General features: G+C 47.5%; 1 protein-coding gene across 2 annotated transcripts in view; it reads left to right on the top strand.

The window, feature by feature from the left end:
* The window catches only part of DYNC1LI2 (dynein cytoplasmic 1 light intermediate chain 2), a 424,537-nt gene that overhangs the window by 74,862 nt on the left and 333,128 nt on the right, over window positions 1–16,547 (top strand). For both annotated transcript variants that reach the window (XM_078669984.1, XM_078669985.1), the window contains exon 5: window positions 8,891–9,057. In XM_078669984.1, the coding sequence (XP_078526110.1) occupies window positions 8,891–9,057 (167 nt within the window). The remainder of the gene's footprint in view (window positions 1–8,890; window positions 9,058–16,547) is intronic.

The following is a 16,547-nucleotide window of genomic DNA, read 5'->3' as shown; positions in this document are numbered from 1 at the left end:
GGGCAACCGGTAACTCCCAAATCACTACCGGCTTATTGCCCTTATAGGCTTGTAGGTCAAGTATTTTTAAGGAACTGTACTGGAGGAATTAACGTCATGGGTGTCCGAAAATTCCATCATCCCAATTAATCAAACAGGCTTTCGCCGGGGTCAAGGGACCACAACAAACATTATGGCATTGACCCTGCTGATGGATGCAGCAAAAGAGACCAAAACTCCCTCCTTCCTTTGTTTTATTGACTATACTGCCACTTTTGATCATGTTGATCGAAACAAACTCTGGCGGAAACTGGATAACTGGGTAATAACTAAACGACTTTTAGACCAGTTGATATCACTGCACACAAACACCTGGATCAAGGTTAAATTGGGAGCAGGAACAGACCTCTCCAAACCCATTCCGACAACAAAAGGGTTAAAACAGGGCTGCGTTCTAGCTCAGTTTTTATTTAACATTTTTCTTGCAGACCTGCCAGGAGAACTCGACAACAGTCCCTGCCATGCACCAAAACTGAGGAACACTCCTCTGTCCAATCTGCTGCATTCGGATGACCTGGTTCTGATAAGCTGGACTTCGATAGGCCTCCAACACCTCTTGAATGTAACTCACGCTTTTTCGGAAAGGAATTGCCTGCAAACAAACTTTGCCAAATCCAAAGTCATGGCAGGGAATTACCGTAAAAAGAGGAAAATCAATTAGCATCTAAATGGACCAGGGCTAGATTTGGTAACTACCTACAAATACTTGGGAGTAATCTTGGACCACAAGAACTCGTTCAAACCCCAAATGGAGTCCTTGCGAGTGAAGGGAACCATGACTTATCTGGCGGTAAAATCGTTAAAGGTCAAACTTCCCGACTTAACGCTTAACCCCTTGCTCCAGGTTCTGCGAGCAAAGCTACAGCCGACCCTTACATATGGGAGTGAACCCCTTCAAAGCAAGGATGAGTCATTATTGGATATAGGGATAGCTAATTCATATAGGGCAATCTTCAATCTGCCAAGATACGTTTCTCCAGCGCAAATACGGTTAGAATTTGGCCTTTTAAAACAAACACTGGAAAGACGGAGGGCGTATGTTACTAGCTGGCACAAGATTCGCAGCGCTGAGGTTGGTTCTTTAAACTCAAATCTATGGAAAGAGTTGCTCTGACACCGAAAATCCTCAGTCAGAGATTATTTTTCGGATTCACTCCAAGCGTTTGGGACAGTTAGACCTCTGGGGCACCCCTACTGATCTCTTTTCTTTTAAAAAAGTAGCGAAAAAATAAGCAAAATAATTTCCTCCATTGAGGATAAGCAGGCTTTATCCAAAAGAGCGCATAGCTGGATCACACTCAGTGAATATGGAACACTGCAACCTCAGTCTTATCTTAACATTGGAATGAACTTAAAGACGAAAGAAAAGTTTTAAAAAATACGCTTGGGGGTAATTCCATCTGTACCTCACTTGCCGCCTTGGGAAAGAAAAAATTGCCCGCAATAGTGTTGCTTGTGCAAAGTTGGCAAAGAAGATATCGTTCATGTTATTTGCATCTGCCCTAAATTAAAGGACCTGAGATACAATTGATTACGTCCATCTTTTAAACTACATGGTGTACGAACATGCAGGCAGGTGGTCAAACTGTGTTTCAACCCAACCAAAACAAAATTAAACTGTCGGGTCACAAAGTTTTTTTAACTAGTAGCAAAAAGACAAAAGAGCACGCTGAACGTGGAACAATAAAAGCCAGCCCGAACAGTTCCGTGATGGCGGCCTGAAGCATCTGAACTTTTTAATTATAATGATGACTATAAACTGACATTAAGTACATTTTTACATTTTAGGAAGTCGCACAAAATGAATTTTCAGCAATTTTTAGCATTGTTCTTATTGTTTTGTAAAAGTTTTAGTTAATCATGTACAAATAAGAGGCTATACTGCAAAATATGTAATATAGGTTTGTTGAGATGGGGAAGTGCTCTGCATGGTGGAGATGTGTATCCCTGACCTGAGTGCTCAACCGTACTGTTGTCTGATTCCTAATGCTGTTTTTTTTTTTTGGACATAGTTAAACATGGATTATGCTGCTTTCTAATTCAGCAGTGCGTGCGAAGTGTCAATTCCTGCACCACTTACTTTTCTTTGTGTGGAGCATAAAACAAGTACAGATTGATTCCTCTTAATTAGTCTCCATCTGCTGCTCGCACTTTCTTTGAGATGCATTGCTTTTTTGGCATTTTTATATAGCGTGACCAAGACCCGACCCAAAAATATTGGTGCACTTTCAATGGGCACCAGTGACATTACACAAGGAGGTTAAAGATTTTAGCAGAATCCCAGGATGCTGAGCTGACGCTGAGACTCAAACCTGGTTTATTAAAGCACTCCACAATGTGCAAAAAGCAGATTGGACAAAGCGCTTTACTAAAAAGAGGATTTAATTGTTCACAACACATTATCTAATGCATGGCAATGTGGTCAGGTCCCTACGGCGTTCTTGTTCCTTATCTGGAGTTATCAGCAATGGCCTAGAAGGATACATTTGTTAGCAGTTTGTCTATAGTTAATCTAGTTTCCCAAATGTATTTGAGAGGACTGTGTGCCCTCATGTCACAATACTTGGTGAGAAATGACAAAGAAGCAATGCACACAGATTACGCCGGGTGCCTTCCAATTACCATTCTCGTATCCTCTGAAGATCAAAACGGAATCCATTCTGATAGTATTAACTTTGCTGCAAAGGTCAAAGCAGATATTGTCCCGTTCACAGCCTCTTGGGCAGAGCAGACCACCCTTCTGCCCAGGAACTCAATGAGAGCGACCACAAGGTGCATTTTCTTCCTGAAACCCTCTAAAATACCACTGCTGTGTGAACTCTGCAGAAACCAGACAACGGTCACTGTCCCTCTGGTATGCTACTCTACGCTGCTCTTCTCTTCTCTACACCACACCACACCACTCTGCCACTCTAACTTATGCCATCTACCCCACCCCACTCCTCACAAGGCCACTCTACACCCGTCCACCCAACACCATTGTATACCACTCCACACAATGCCACTCTAGTCTACGTGCCTGTACTCAGCTCTTCTCCATACCGCTCCACACACCGCATCACTCTTTCTACTCTAGACCACTCCACTCTACGCTGCTTCACTCTATCCCACTCCACACAATGCCACTCTACTCTAGGCCACTCTATGCCAATCCACACCACTCCATACAATGCCACTATGTGACACTCCACTGTATGCCACTCTATTCTACGCCAATCTACAGCGCTCTACTCTACTATGCTGCTCTGCCATACGCCACTCCAATCTGCCATACGCCACTCCGCCCTATGCCACTCTACCCTGTGTCATGATACCCTATGCCACTTGACACCACTCTACGTCACTCCACCCTACTGTATGCTACTCAACCCCACTCTACTCCATAGCACTCTTTCCGCTATGCCATTCTGCTCTCCACCACGTGGCTAACTTTTAGCCATGCTGGACAGCAGTCACTCTGCGTACAAAATGGCTGAAAGACATTGGCAAAGTCAATAGCTTTCACATAAGCACGACCTATATGCTTTGCCAATGCTTGTTACCTTGTGTCACTGAAGTAAGGCCTACAGGCTCACTCTCCTTTTTATGGTTTAAATCTGTTCTCATTATTCCAATGCAAAATAATACAGAAATTCAGTACGCAGCCAACCACATGCTGGAGGGGCTGCACAGGAAGAAAGAGTTCTAACACAACCAAAACATTACTCCACCCGTCCCCTCCCCCCAGTACTCACTCCAGCATAGTGTGTTTAGACGTCATCTGACCATCCTGTACCCTGCCCCTCTCCCTCCCCAGTTGTGCCCCGTCATTTAGCACAGTCATTCGCAGCAAGCGTAGAGATCTAGGCCATGTCAGTTCATAAAAAGCAGCAATGAGCAGCAGTCTAGCTGATGAGTCAGTGCAAGAGTCAGATGTTCCCTACCCAGTATATGCTGTATCCAATGAAGCCATGCTATGTGCGTCAGGCGTTTCTCTCTGCCACAGGGCAAGAAAATGACTTGGAGTGCTGCTCCAGATGCCCGGACTCTCTGAGATTTATGAGGAAAATTCAGGGGGTTCTGGAGACCCAGGATAGTGTATCCTTGAAAGCGTGACAGCTGTGTGTCGAAAATGTGTCCATGTTAGTCAAGACTGCGTCCCAGTACTGTGTGTGTTTTGGACAGGCCCAGGATAGTTGAAGCAATGTCCCAAGAGCCCCATAGCCCCTCCAGTAATCTGTAGTGCGACAGTGAAATCTAACAGGTGTTTGATATCATTAAGTTGCAATTTTAGTAGCGGTTTCTATACTTGTGGCGTTGCGTGCGGCATGGCATGCTCTGATAGATTTCCTCCAATTCCTTAAGCGTCAGTCTGTCCCAAATCAAGTTCCCATCTTCTCTGCCCTGAGTTTTCTCCTCTGTATGGGTTTGCAGCAAAAGAGCATATAATTTGGTGAGGAGGAGTAGGTCACTTTCCTTGGACAGTAGCCACATTTTATGTTGCACCACCGTTTGAATGTCTGAATGGGCGACCTAGTGGGGAGCTTGCAGGTATCGCAGACTCTCTGGCAACCCAAAGTCTGTATTGAGTTGTTCAAAGGGAATAGGCCCTGCAGCGTCAAACATAATTCCGATAGATCAACAGTCTGAAAAAGCAGTAGGATGTAGACCTGGAGTAAAAACTCTGTTTCCTAAGGTAGGTGTCAATAGTGAAGGGAAAAAAGTCCAGGCTCGCAGAGAGGCAACTTGGTCCCAATTTAGGAGGGTGGCTCTGGTAACAGGGGAGGAGTACAGCCCCCATACTCTGCTTTTTTCACAAAAGGGGGATTTTCCCAAGCTGTTCTCCTGCTTTAGCCTTATCCATGAAACAGCAATGTTTTTCGGACTGCTTACCATTCCACTCAACCAGGAAGTGAAGTCGCGCCTTATGGTGGTAGTGCACATGGCTAGGAACGCCCAGACCACTCAGCAGTGTGGTGAACCTGCACAAGGGTTCATATGCAGCCTCCCTCCCTCTCAAAGTGGTTGATTTCTGCCTGGAGAGAGTGAAGCATGCCCACCAGCTGCTCCGAAAGAAGGGCCTGGAACAGGAATAAAGCTCTCTGTGGCATGGTCATATTCAGAGATTCCACCCTTCCAAGCCATGATAGTCTGTAGTGTTTTCTGGTCGGACCTGTCGAAACAAGGCTCAGTAATTGATGGCCATGGTAGCACCCACAGTGGTACCTTTCTGAATGCCGAGGTACGACACTGCGGAGTTCATCCACTTTACCGGATATCAGGTTACCAGCTGTGCCTGTACAGGAGGCGTCACAGAGAGGTTGAGAGCCTGCGATTTCTGGCGGTTGATGCGGAAGACCCCGGCCTCTTCCAACTAACCCAGCTTCTCAAAGAAGACCAACGGGGCCCACATAGCTCTTCACTATAATATTAACTGCATAGAGGTTAATGGTTTGCTCCTCCCTCCGTCCAGTAAAACGTGGGTCATCCCATTGGCTCCATAGATGGAGCAAATACAAGGGGCTATAATGGACAGCCCTGCCTCATTCTCCTACTAATGAAAACGGGGGTTGAAGTCACTCCATTGCCACACACTGTTGCTCTAGGCTTACCGTAGTTACTAAGGCTCCAGGCGCAAAACCTGTCCCTGATGCCAAATGTGTCAGTGTTGCTTCTAAATATGGCCAATGCACCCAATCAAATGCTTTTTAAGCGTCACTGGCAAATTAGCATTATTTCCCTTCGCAAGCGCATAGCTTTGTTCACCAAGTCGAGAATTTGCTTAGTCTTTTCACTCACCTTTTTAGTACGGCTGCTGTGTGCTTAACTAACCCTGGGCCTACGTAAGGTAGATGTGGAATGCTGTGCAGCGCAGGAGTAGTGACTGTACGCTAGATGAATGTGTGGCAGGGAAGGAGACAATGCAGAGATAGAGCAGTAGTGTACAGTGTATTTCTGGTTAGTTTTTGTATACCTATGAGGAATAAAATACATGAGCGATGTAGTGCAGTGCGTGTGCAATGAAAATGTGCGGGGTGTACCTGTGCTTGCGTTAAGGTATAAAATGCGTAGTGTTGTGCAGCGCTCACATGGTGTGTGCTGGCAGCGTGTGTTTGGCAAATAGCACACCCTGGTACAATACAGAAAAGCTACAGTACTGAAAAGTGCACAAAGACAATGTCTGTGCTGGATGTATGTGTCTCTGGTGGCTCTAAACATGAATGTACCCATGCTGGATAATAATTGTGATATGAATGTACACTGAGTGAAAGTGTGCCTGCAGTGGTACATTACATAGCAGACCTTTGGTTCCATTTTTGGAAGTCCCAGACCTGCCTGGTCGAAGGCATTAGGAGTAGAGGAATCCCCCAGACAGATTTGTGTATTGCTGTGTTCTTGTAAACTGGGTAGGGCATACCCTGGAGAAAAGAAGACAGACTTCCCCCTTTACACTTCGAAAGGTTGCTCTTGAATTTAGTGATAGATCACCAGGAAGGGGCCTGGAATCATCTCACGAAGGAGATGGGGCTAATAAGTGTATCATAAAAAGTAGGGCCAGGAGCCTGGGATTAAACTTTTGATACACATCACTATGACTAACATTGGGGTTTAAACTTTGGCCACTCACATGAATTGTATTTGTGGGTCAGTCAGGTTTGGAGTCTTGCCTGCTGTGACAAACATGAAGAAAAAAAAAATGTACACTTCAAAAAAAGGCAGAACCCCAACGTAAAAATTCAGTCCCTAAATCACATTTCGGTGTTTTGAAATAGGCTATAAGAAGTGGAGGTTTACATCCCAAACTTCGCCATCTGTGATCAGGACTCTGAGCCAAGGCCTGCTAGTCTCCCTGCTGGGTGAGTGGACATCACCCGGTGGGCCAAGACCACCTGCTCTGGTGCACTGGTCCCTGCCTGCTTGCCAAGACCAGTGTACCAAGTGAGGAAGTAGAGTGTTGGAGGGAGCCCTATAGGTAGAACTTCCTGAGCGAGGTGTGACGAGAACAGCTGTGCACCGATCGGGTCATTACACTTTGTGCTGGAAGCACCAGAAATTCACCATCTCATTGCGATGATCCTGCATGCCAGAGGAGGCCTCTGTTGAACTCATTTGGCCAAGAGCATTGAGACTTGTGCCCACCTATATCCGCGACCCCGTATGCCAGGAAGGACTGTCTGTACCACTGTGGCCAAGTGTTCGGGTCGATGCCCTAATAGAAAGATTGTGGCTGTGACCGGCTGGTCAAGCCTGTACACTGAGAACTGCCCCTTACTTATTCCCTGAGGATAGCAAGGACACCTCCCTTGCTGGGCTCCATTCAGGAGCTGGATGATCAAATCCCCCCTTTTTTCTGCCCACAGCCCTCTCCCTGGAGCATCTCTGAAACGAACTGTGCTTGCTGGGTGCTGCTGCATGAACTGCGAACAGCATGACTGTGGCGAACAGGACCAGGTCTCGAGAGCAGCCCCGGTGAAGGCGCTCACTGCACATCTGAGCATTTCAATACCACTGAATGGTGAAGACTGGAACTGGGCCTCTGGGGGCCGCGGGGTATTCGCTGTTAATGGTGCTGCAGCACTTACGACAATTTAAACTTCCGAATAACAAGTCAAAGGGGAACTCTTGAGTATGACGTACTAGTAAGCATTCCATGGAGTCGGCTACCAGTGAATGGGGATTAATCCTGACCACGTTATAAGAAAGATGGACAAGTATTTGCCTGAACATTCTTTGGTTAGGAAGGTTACTGGGCAAAGTGGAGACCTGTCTCGGGTCCCCTTCGGAGTAATCAAGTGTGTTATTCCTTGAGCAAAAAAGGGCTCCTGAAGTCCTTGGAGAGCATTCCACTACGGGGAAGCCTTCGAATATGGCTGTAGCACTAGATGTTTTCATTTTGGACATCTGCCAAGCCACGATTTGGGCTTCTGTCTATATGCTCAGCAGGCACTGTATCTATTCTCAGTTCTGCATGGGGGCGATTTTTCCTATTCGGACCTGCAGGACTTGAGGTGTAAGTCCATTCCTCAGAGCCACTGCTATTTGGTGGAGACTTATTTAGTACGGATTTAAACCTGAGGGTAGACGTATCCTTCAGAAGAATAGGTTACTTTCCTTAGGCATGTTATTTCTGGTGGGTCCATTAGCTGGTTGATCCCTCACCCACTGCCTAAATCCCTGTTCTATGCAGTGGACGTCTGAGTTTCATAAGGTTTTAAGTTAGATTTACTTACTGCCATTGATCACAACAATCATGCCAGTCACATTTCCATGTCTGAGGGTGCAGGAATAAAACTGATGCCTGCCCAGTTTCCTGTTGGTTAGTCTGTTGCGGGACGAAACTGCTATTGAGGCTGGTGGGGCTGTCTACTAACTCACCAGCTATTGCAACTTTTTCTTGATCCAGTCTGCAGCCACAGTGGATTCAAAAGGTGAGCAATCTGCCAAAGAGGGTTACCGAAGATAAGTAATGTTAGAGTCAAATAGTGGTTAGGAAAATACATCTGGCCTAATCTACTTCAGTGCCTTGTTGCTATTACCTCATGCGGAATGAATATGGTCAGTGGCCTAGATTGTCAAATCGCAGGTGATGTTTTAAGTCCGTTTGTGGTTGTAAAGAATGCTTGTGCTTGGACAAACGTCATCAGTTTAAAATCGAAAGCCTTTGAGTTTAATGAACCCTACCAGGTTAAGGCCTGCCCTCGTAATATTTATTGGGACAGACACTGAATCCCCACGTGCTACTGCTTGTTTCAGCATAGTTTAGATCTGTTCACTTCCAAATGCATGCACCCAACCTGCCTGATAAATGACGATGTTGATTTGACAGTCAAAAATGTTTAATTAATTCTGGTTTTTTTTTTCTCCTCTGTAGTGGTTAAGGACTTTCAGGAATATGTGGAACCGGAGGAAGCATCTCCAGGATCACCTCGAAGAGGACCTTCTGGATCTGGTCAAGAAGATGAAAATATAATATTACCTCTTGGTGACAATATTCTGACTCACAACTTGGGCGTTCCTGTATTAGTAGTTTGCACAAAGGTAAATATGGACTTTCATTTCTTGGTTCATAAAACTGATGTTTGCCTTCCATGCGCTCTGTTTGAGCAGAGCCAATATTTGCCTCAGTATGCTTAGATATTTTACTGTAATGTTCTGAAACGTATTCCAGTAGTATAATATTGCTTTGTGCAGTGTCTCTTAACAAGCTTGAAGGTGTCCTCTTGTGTTGACTAATTAGCTATGAATATGCTAAACATCCATTACTGACCTGTTTATTTGCATGGCTATTCAGTCTTATTTTTTTACGTGCGGTTTTACTAGTGTTATTTTGTCTTTCAGCTACTGGTTAGGAAATGTTAATTTTATTCAGTGGCATATGCCCATTTGTAGATGTAGTAAGATCTAATACCTCCTTTCTAAGCTAGTGAATCTTTTACAGGCTTTTCACCACGAGAATATAAGTGGCAGTGTTTCAGTGCACCCATATTGTCTGTATACGTTTTCTATGTTTTGTGCCAGAATCTACAACCCACTGTTCCCCCTCATCCCCTTCTCCGTATCAGGTCTGGTGGCTCAAGGGACTAATGATTCCACTCCCGAGCCCGTGTTTGACCTCATGGCCTCGGGTTCAGATCTTCGTGGGTAACAATAAACACCTATTTTTCAATTCCACGATGGCCCAAGGGGTGAACATGTGTTTACTAATTCATGTGTTTTGTTATATAATGCGATTTGCTTCATGAAGGTATCTTGTCTGAAATAGTATTTTAAACTTTTCAATGCCTCACTGAAAATGTGAATATCTGAGTCGTACCAAACTAACTGTATGTAGTTACTTGATTAACCCAACCTGAGAATAATATATTTTTTCATCCAAAGCCAGAAAAATCTAGTGTCATTCAAGGTTCTTAGATAGGCCGTCATGCCATGTAATTACATATTCAAAGTATAAAGAGAGGGGGAGGGGTTGAAGGAAGACTGGAATAGAAAAGTGAAGCGTAGAAAAAAGGAATGAGAGGGATTGGCCATTTAGGTGAGACAGGAGAGAAATATTTCACCCGATAGCTGCTTCACTGAAACCGGTCTTAGGATGCTTGTTTCCAGTCCAGGCAGGACCTGGCCTGGCAGTTCGGGCTGGACTGTTCCCATTGGGCGCAGGGTCAAGACTGATTTGCATATAGCTGGGTCCAAACTGGAATGGCATGGTGAGCAAAAAAACGATGGATTTAGGCCCAGATCTCTGTACTGGGGTGAATGTATGACATTGTTCTGCATTCTGTCCATCAATTGTTCTTTATGCGCTTCACAGTGCCAAGTGTAATCTGTATGGACACCGTTATGAAAATTTACATCCCAGGCATCACTAATTACATTGCATGTTGCCACTTGAGTAATGATATTAATAATTATTGAACTGGAGACAGTTTATGACTGGGAAAGATAACCAGCGGAGTCAGCCTTTCTCTGACTAGCTTGTACTGACTTGAACCTGTGGTTGGAAATCGCAACTAAAAAGCTGAATAGGTAGAAAAAAATCTAGGTATTCCCCCTCTTTCCCCACCTCCATATCCATTGAAGGCCATGGATATGGATATCATGTTATTTATAAACAGATAGTGCAAGGGTACTTGCTGTCTCATTTGGAGACCACAGTGGTCATCAGGTACTGGTTATGTTTATATAGCATGGCCAGGGCCTGACTATGTCTCTGCTGTGCACAAAGACTAAGCTCCATTGCTGGGAGAACAGCTTCCAAAAAAAAGTCCAATGCATTCCTTACTCATCTCTACGAAATGGAAACCATGTTAAGTGAGAAATTCACCAAGTGGTTTGTGCTAGTGCAATATTGTTTTGTACCATTTGCTAAGGTATACACTATCTGGCTTGGGTAGCATATATAGTAGGGGAAATATCCTAAACAACGAAGTTCAAACAACGGCTTACCTTAACAACGAAGTCTTAACAACGAAGATTCACATTCCACGAAGTCATGAACCACGAAGTCCTGAACCACGACTTATACATATAGTAGGCCTGTTCTCTCCTTTTTACTAACTAGGAAGCGAGTGCCTTCAGGAGCGTATAGTACTGGAAAAGTCTCTCTATGAATTTTGTTTCTTCAAAGTTTTTCAGTGGGAGCCTAAGTGTCGAGCATCTTTCTGTGAACTGGAACCCCATCCTCTAGTTGTGCATCATACTTTCTCACCCACTTGCATTTTTCCAGCATCAATAGCATAGGAATCCACTTCTCCAACACGCTTTCCTTTTTAGGTCTCGTGGCGTAACAGTGCGTCAGCGCTGTGTCCGCCAGGAGATCTTTTGTTGCTGACTGTGCTTCCCAGGAGACAGCACCTGGCCGCGAGCATCTCGCAAAAGGCGATCGGCGCAGGCCACGCGCGCGCGAATGCGCTCGCCGTGGCTGTCTCCTGGGAAGCGCAAACATACACAGGCACACCTCCCCCTGCACGCATGCGCACACACATACACAAGCACACATACACGCACGGAGAGACATCCCCCCCCCACCCCTCCGCCGTCGCACACACAGACACACACACACGCACACATACAGGCATCCCCCCCCCCTTCCCCGCTCACCGGCACTCCGGACTTGTGCAGCCTCCTACCGCGGGGCTCTCCCTCGGGCATGGGAGCCCCGCGTCACCACTGCTCCTCCAGGCACTCCGTGGGCGCGGGCTTCACAAAACGGAAGTCCCGCCCCACGATACGTTTCGTTTTGCGTGCGCACGTCTTCTGAGGTTGTGGGGCTAGGAAAGCGGTCTATGGTGCCCTGCTTGGCCGAGTGCTCTTCCCGTGTCATGGCGGTGCTGGGGCTCCCGTCCCGGGGGAGAGACGTCCACTACAAAGTTTGCACAGCACTATAAATGTGACCCCAACCAGTCCGATCCTACAAGAGAGGGGTATGTCCCCGCCACACGGGAACATGTCCCAGGTCCGCCAACTGTGCCCCCCAGTCGGGCCCCACAGGATGTCGTAGGAGTGACTGCCTACTCACTTCAAATGCGGCCTGACCTGACCCCAGAATCAGTGCAGGAGGGAGAGGAGCTCCCGAAAGGGGAAGAGGACCACTGACTCAACAGGGATAGCTCTGCTCTGTGACACAAGGCCAGGGAGACCCCTGCGCAGCACACAAAGCAGCTCACACCCACCCACTGCGTCCGTGGTCCGATCTGACCGCTGATTATGTGCCAAAACAGGTGGGGGAGAGAGATGCGGGATGCAATCCAAGGCCAGAGCGAGGGGAGGGCGCACCGTAAGGTCACCAGGCTACCTCTCCCCTCCATAATGACCTCCAGTATAGCACTCACTGCCACACCCCATCAAGCAGGAATTACACGCCGGACTCGATGTTACCTCCAAGGGACAAGAGTCCAAAGCCCCCCTAGTGCGGAGGCCGGCCGAGCACCCACAGCTGCACTGAAGATGTATTGCAGTCCAACACTGCTGCTCTCTCCCCCCGTACGTGGCCTGAACAGCCCACCGAAGCGGGGGGAGGGTGTAATACTTGGGATCCACTAGCACTCCCCGGATATGGCTACCGAGAGACCCCCAAAGGCAGCGGGCCGCCCGGGCTCAAGGCCGACCTTGTCCAGTGGAATTGCTTGGGGGGGGGGGAATGGGTCTCTGAAACCTCACCAGGCATGCCCACCCCCTCCAAAGTCGGCACTCCAGCATCGCGTTCACCACCACATTTCAGCAGATGGGGGCCAGCAGCCAGGGCTAAAAGTCCGCCAAGCCTGGCAGGGCAGCGCCCAGCTCCGGTCATTCTTGCAGCCGGCTCGGCTCACACCGTGCCACCTCGGATTGACCCATGAGGCCCGCCGGCCACGCACCTCCACACAACTGGCTGGATGTCACCCGGCGCTGTATATTGTCACCGCCGTTTGGTACTCGCGGCTCTCAGCCCCTCATTGCAGCATTCCCACAGTAGTTTAGGACATCGAGGCAGGATAAATCAAGGATTTCAATGACGGGCTCAGCGGAGCTTGCCTACAGTGCGGCCGCTATGTCGGCTGGCTAGGCCACACACCCCCCAGTGGAAATACTTTTACAGAGTCTTTCCCAAATACCATCAACCTCCAGTCCGTGCCTGAGGTGCATCATCAGAGCTGTGTGAATAATGACAGCTGTGAGCCCGTTCCTGAAGGTGCATCATCAGAGCTGTGTGAATAATAACCGCTGTGAGCCTGTGGCTGAGGTGCATCATCAGAGCTGTGTGAATAATACTGCGTCAGCCCCGTGCGTGAGGTGCATCATTAGAGCTGTGTGAATAACAGCTGTGAGCCCGTGCCTAAGGTGCACCATCAGAGCTGTGTGAATAATAACAGCTGTGAGCCCGTGCCTAAGGTGCATCATTAGAGCTGTGTGAATAATAACAGCTGTGAGTCCGTGCCAAAGGTGCATCATCAGAGCTGTGTGAATAATAACAGCTGTGAGCCGTGCCTGAGGTGTATCATCAGAGCTTTGTGAATAATAACTGCGTCAGCCCCGTGCTGAGGTGCATAATAACTGCGTCAGCCCCGTGGTGAGGTGCATCATTAGAGCTGCGTGAATAATAACAGCTGTGAGCCCGTGCATGAGGTGCATCATCAGAGCTTTGTGAATAATAACTGTCAGCCCCGTGCGTGAGGTGCATCATTAGAGCTGCGTGAATAATAACAGCTGTGAGCAACAGCACTCTTGCACACACTCAAACTGCTCACCAATTCAAAGTATGCTAAAAAATGTATGCAACGCATTGTCATACACAATGCCAATAACTCAAACTTTAATGCTGCGAGACCTATTGCATTGCAAATGCTTGTTACTAGTGTTGTAGTCTGTCCTTCCTGAAAGGGATGCATGTCCTTTTTCCCTTTCAATTGGCCAAAAAACAGAATAATAACCTTGCTTTTCTATCCTGTTTTGTCGTCCTGTTTTGTCGTTTTTGAAGGGACTTCACTTAGCACATAGGTTGCAGAAAAAACTTTTTGCTGGTTTTTCTACACAGTGGTCATAGCTGTATTGAAGTTTCCATATAAGTAAACTAGAATTAGTGGTACTGTGGTTTTTCTGTTCTTGCACCTCATAATGCTCAACTAGTTGTGTAACAAAGTTCTGGAATAAACGTGTTAAGGTGTTGACAAAATAAATTACATACTATTGTTTTGTTGCCTCCACTAGGACAAGAAAATTCTTGACCACACCTTTTACAATATACAGTGTCCCATTCTTAAAGAAACTCATTGAAAGATCTGCCTTCTTTATTTTTTCAGACATCATTGAAGGGAACTACCTAGTTTTTAACTACCGAACCCATTTCCGCCCTAGTCACAGCATGGATGCCTCATGACTGCCACATGGGCCAGTATCAAGTCTACTGAACTCAAATGGAATCAGTCTCGTCTGTTACCTTCTCTACCTTTCATACTGCTAGTCATTCTATCCTGCCGTAGAGACTTGAAACCATTGGATTACAAAGCCCTGTCCTGCTTTAACTTACTTCCTAACTAACTGCCTCAAGCTAAACCCGTCAAGCCACACAGTAACAGTTGGCAGCGTAATGGCTTAAAAATCCAGACTCCCCTGAAATTCATTATTTACAGAAAGCACTTGGTGAAACTGATATATCACATAGTTTGGTTGTGCAGTTCACAAAGCGTCAATACCCAAGCTACTACAAGTGGCACAATATTGCTGGGCTTAGGTGTACTAAGAAAACGGCTACTAGAATATCATACACACCTAAGAGGCACTGTAGTCTTTTCTAAGGTTGATGATGTTGGTTAAGAGGTAAACCGAATATTTTGGGGAGGGGTAAGTAACACAGGTCCGTCAACTACATACCAGTGGTACACTTTGACTTTCCCGGTCCCAAGGCAGGAATATGCTTATCCAAAAAAAGACCTTGTATTCAAGAGAATAGACCGCTCCCAACACACATGCTTCTTTGTTCCCTGCTAAAACTAGGTGTAACACTACTGTACAGAGCACTAAAAGAAAGACCTCTGAAAGAGAAATGGGACTCAGAGCTCTGCAGAATCCTTGTATATTCAGAATGTGTAATATTACAGCATACACCAAATTTCAATCAATCAAAGTACTTGTAGAGCGCGCTACTTACCCGTGAGGGTCCCAAGGGGGGGGGGGAAAGAGTGCTGCTACAGCTCAAAAAGCCAGGTCTTGAGGAGTCTTCTGAAGGTGAGTAGGTCTTGGGTCTGCCGTATGTGGGTAGGGAAGGGTGTTCCAGGTCTTGGCGGCGAGGTAGGAAAAGGATCTGCCGCCGTAGGTCGTTCTTTGGATGCGGGGGACAGCGGCAGGGGACAGCAGCGAGGGGTACGCTGGCGGAGCGGAGCTGGCGGGTGGGGGTGTGGAAGCTGAGTCTGCTGTTCAGGTAGGCTGGTCCGGTGTTGTGCTTTGTGTGCGTGGGTGAGGAGTTTGAAGGTGATCCTCTTGTCGACGGGGAGCCAGTGTAGGTTTCTCAGGTGAGGGGTGATGTGGCTGCGGCAGGGGATGTTGACGATCAGTCGGGTGGAGGCGTTTTGGATGCGCTGTAGTCGTCGTAGGTGTTTGGCTGGGATTCCTGCGTAGAGTGCTTTGCCGTAGTCCAGTCTGCTGCTGACGAGGGCCTGTGTCACCGTTCTTCTTGTTTCGTTTCGGGATCCACTTGTAGATCCTGCAGAGCATGCGGAGGGTCTTGTAGCAGGCGGAGGAGACGGCGTTGACCTGCTTAGACATGGAAAGGGAGGAGTCGAGGATGAATCCTAGATTGCGTGCGTGGTCGGTGGGTGTTGGTGCTGTTCCCAGTGTGGTCGGCCACCAGGAGTCTTCCCAGGCTGAGGGGGTGGATCCGAGGAGGAGGACCTCTGTCTTGTCCGAGTTCAACTTCAGACGGCTGCTCCTCATCCAGTCGGCGACGGCCTTCATTCCTTCGTGGAGGTTGGTTTTGGCAGTGTGTGGGCCCTTGGTGAGGGAGAGGATGAGCTGGGTGTCGTTGGCGTAGGAGATGATGTTGAGGTCGTGATGGTGGGCCACTAGTGCGAGGAGGGCCATGTAGACATGGAACAGCGTCTGGCTGAGGGATGAGCCCTGGGGGACACCGCAGATGTTGGTGGCTTCTACTCGGAAGAGTGGGAGGCGGACGCTCTGTGTTCTGCCGGTGAGGAAGGACGTGGTCCAGTCAAGGGCCTTCTCTTGGATTCCAGCTTCTAGGAGGCGTGTCTTTAGAGTGCGATGGCGGACCGTGTCGAAGGTGGCTAACAGGTCCTGGAGGATGAGGGCTGATGTTTCGCCGTTGTCTAGTTGGCGCCTGATTTAGTCTGTGGCGGCGATGATGGCTGTCTCGGTGCTGTGGTTACGTCTGAATCCGGACTGGATGGGTTATGTTATGTTATGTTAACAGTTTTTTGTAAAGCGCGCGGACACCCAGGGGCTTCATGGCACTGACCAACAGAACAGAACATCCTGGTGAAAAGAGGAGGGCCTAAGCTGATGAAAAGAGCCAGGTCTTAAGCTGTTTTCTAAATGCC

The sequence above is a fragment of the Lissotriton helveticus genome, chromosome 12 (genome assembly GCF_964261635.1).
Source record: "Lissotriton helveticus chromosome 12, aLisHel1.1, whole genome shotgun sequence".
NCBI classification, from domain to species: domain Eukaryota; kingdom Metazoa; phylum Chordata; class Amphibia; order Caudata; family Salamandridae; genus Lissotriton; species Lissotriton helveticus.
The sequence above is the reverse complement of the archived record's forward strand: the minus strand, read 5'-3'. Positions and strand labels throughout refer to the sequence as shown.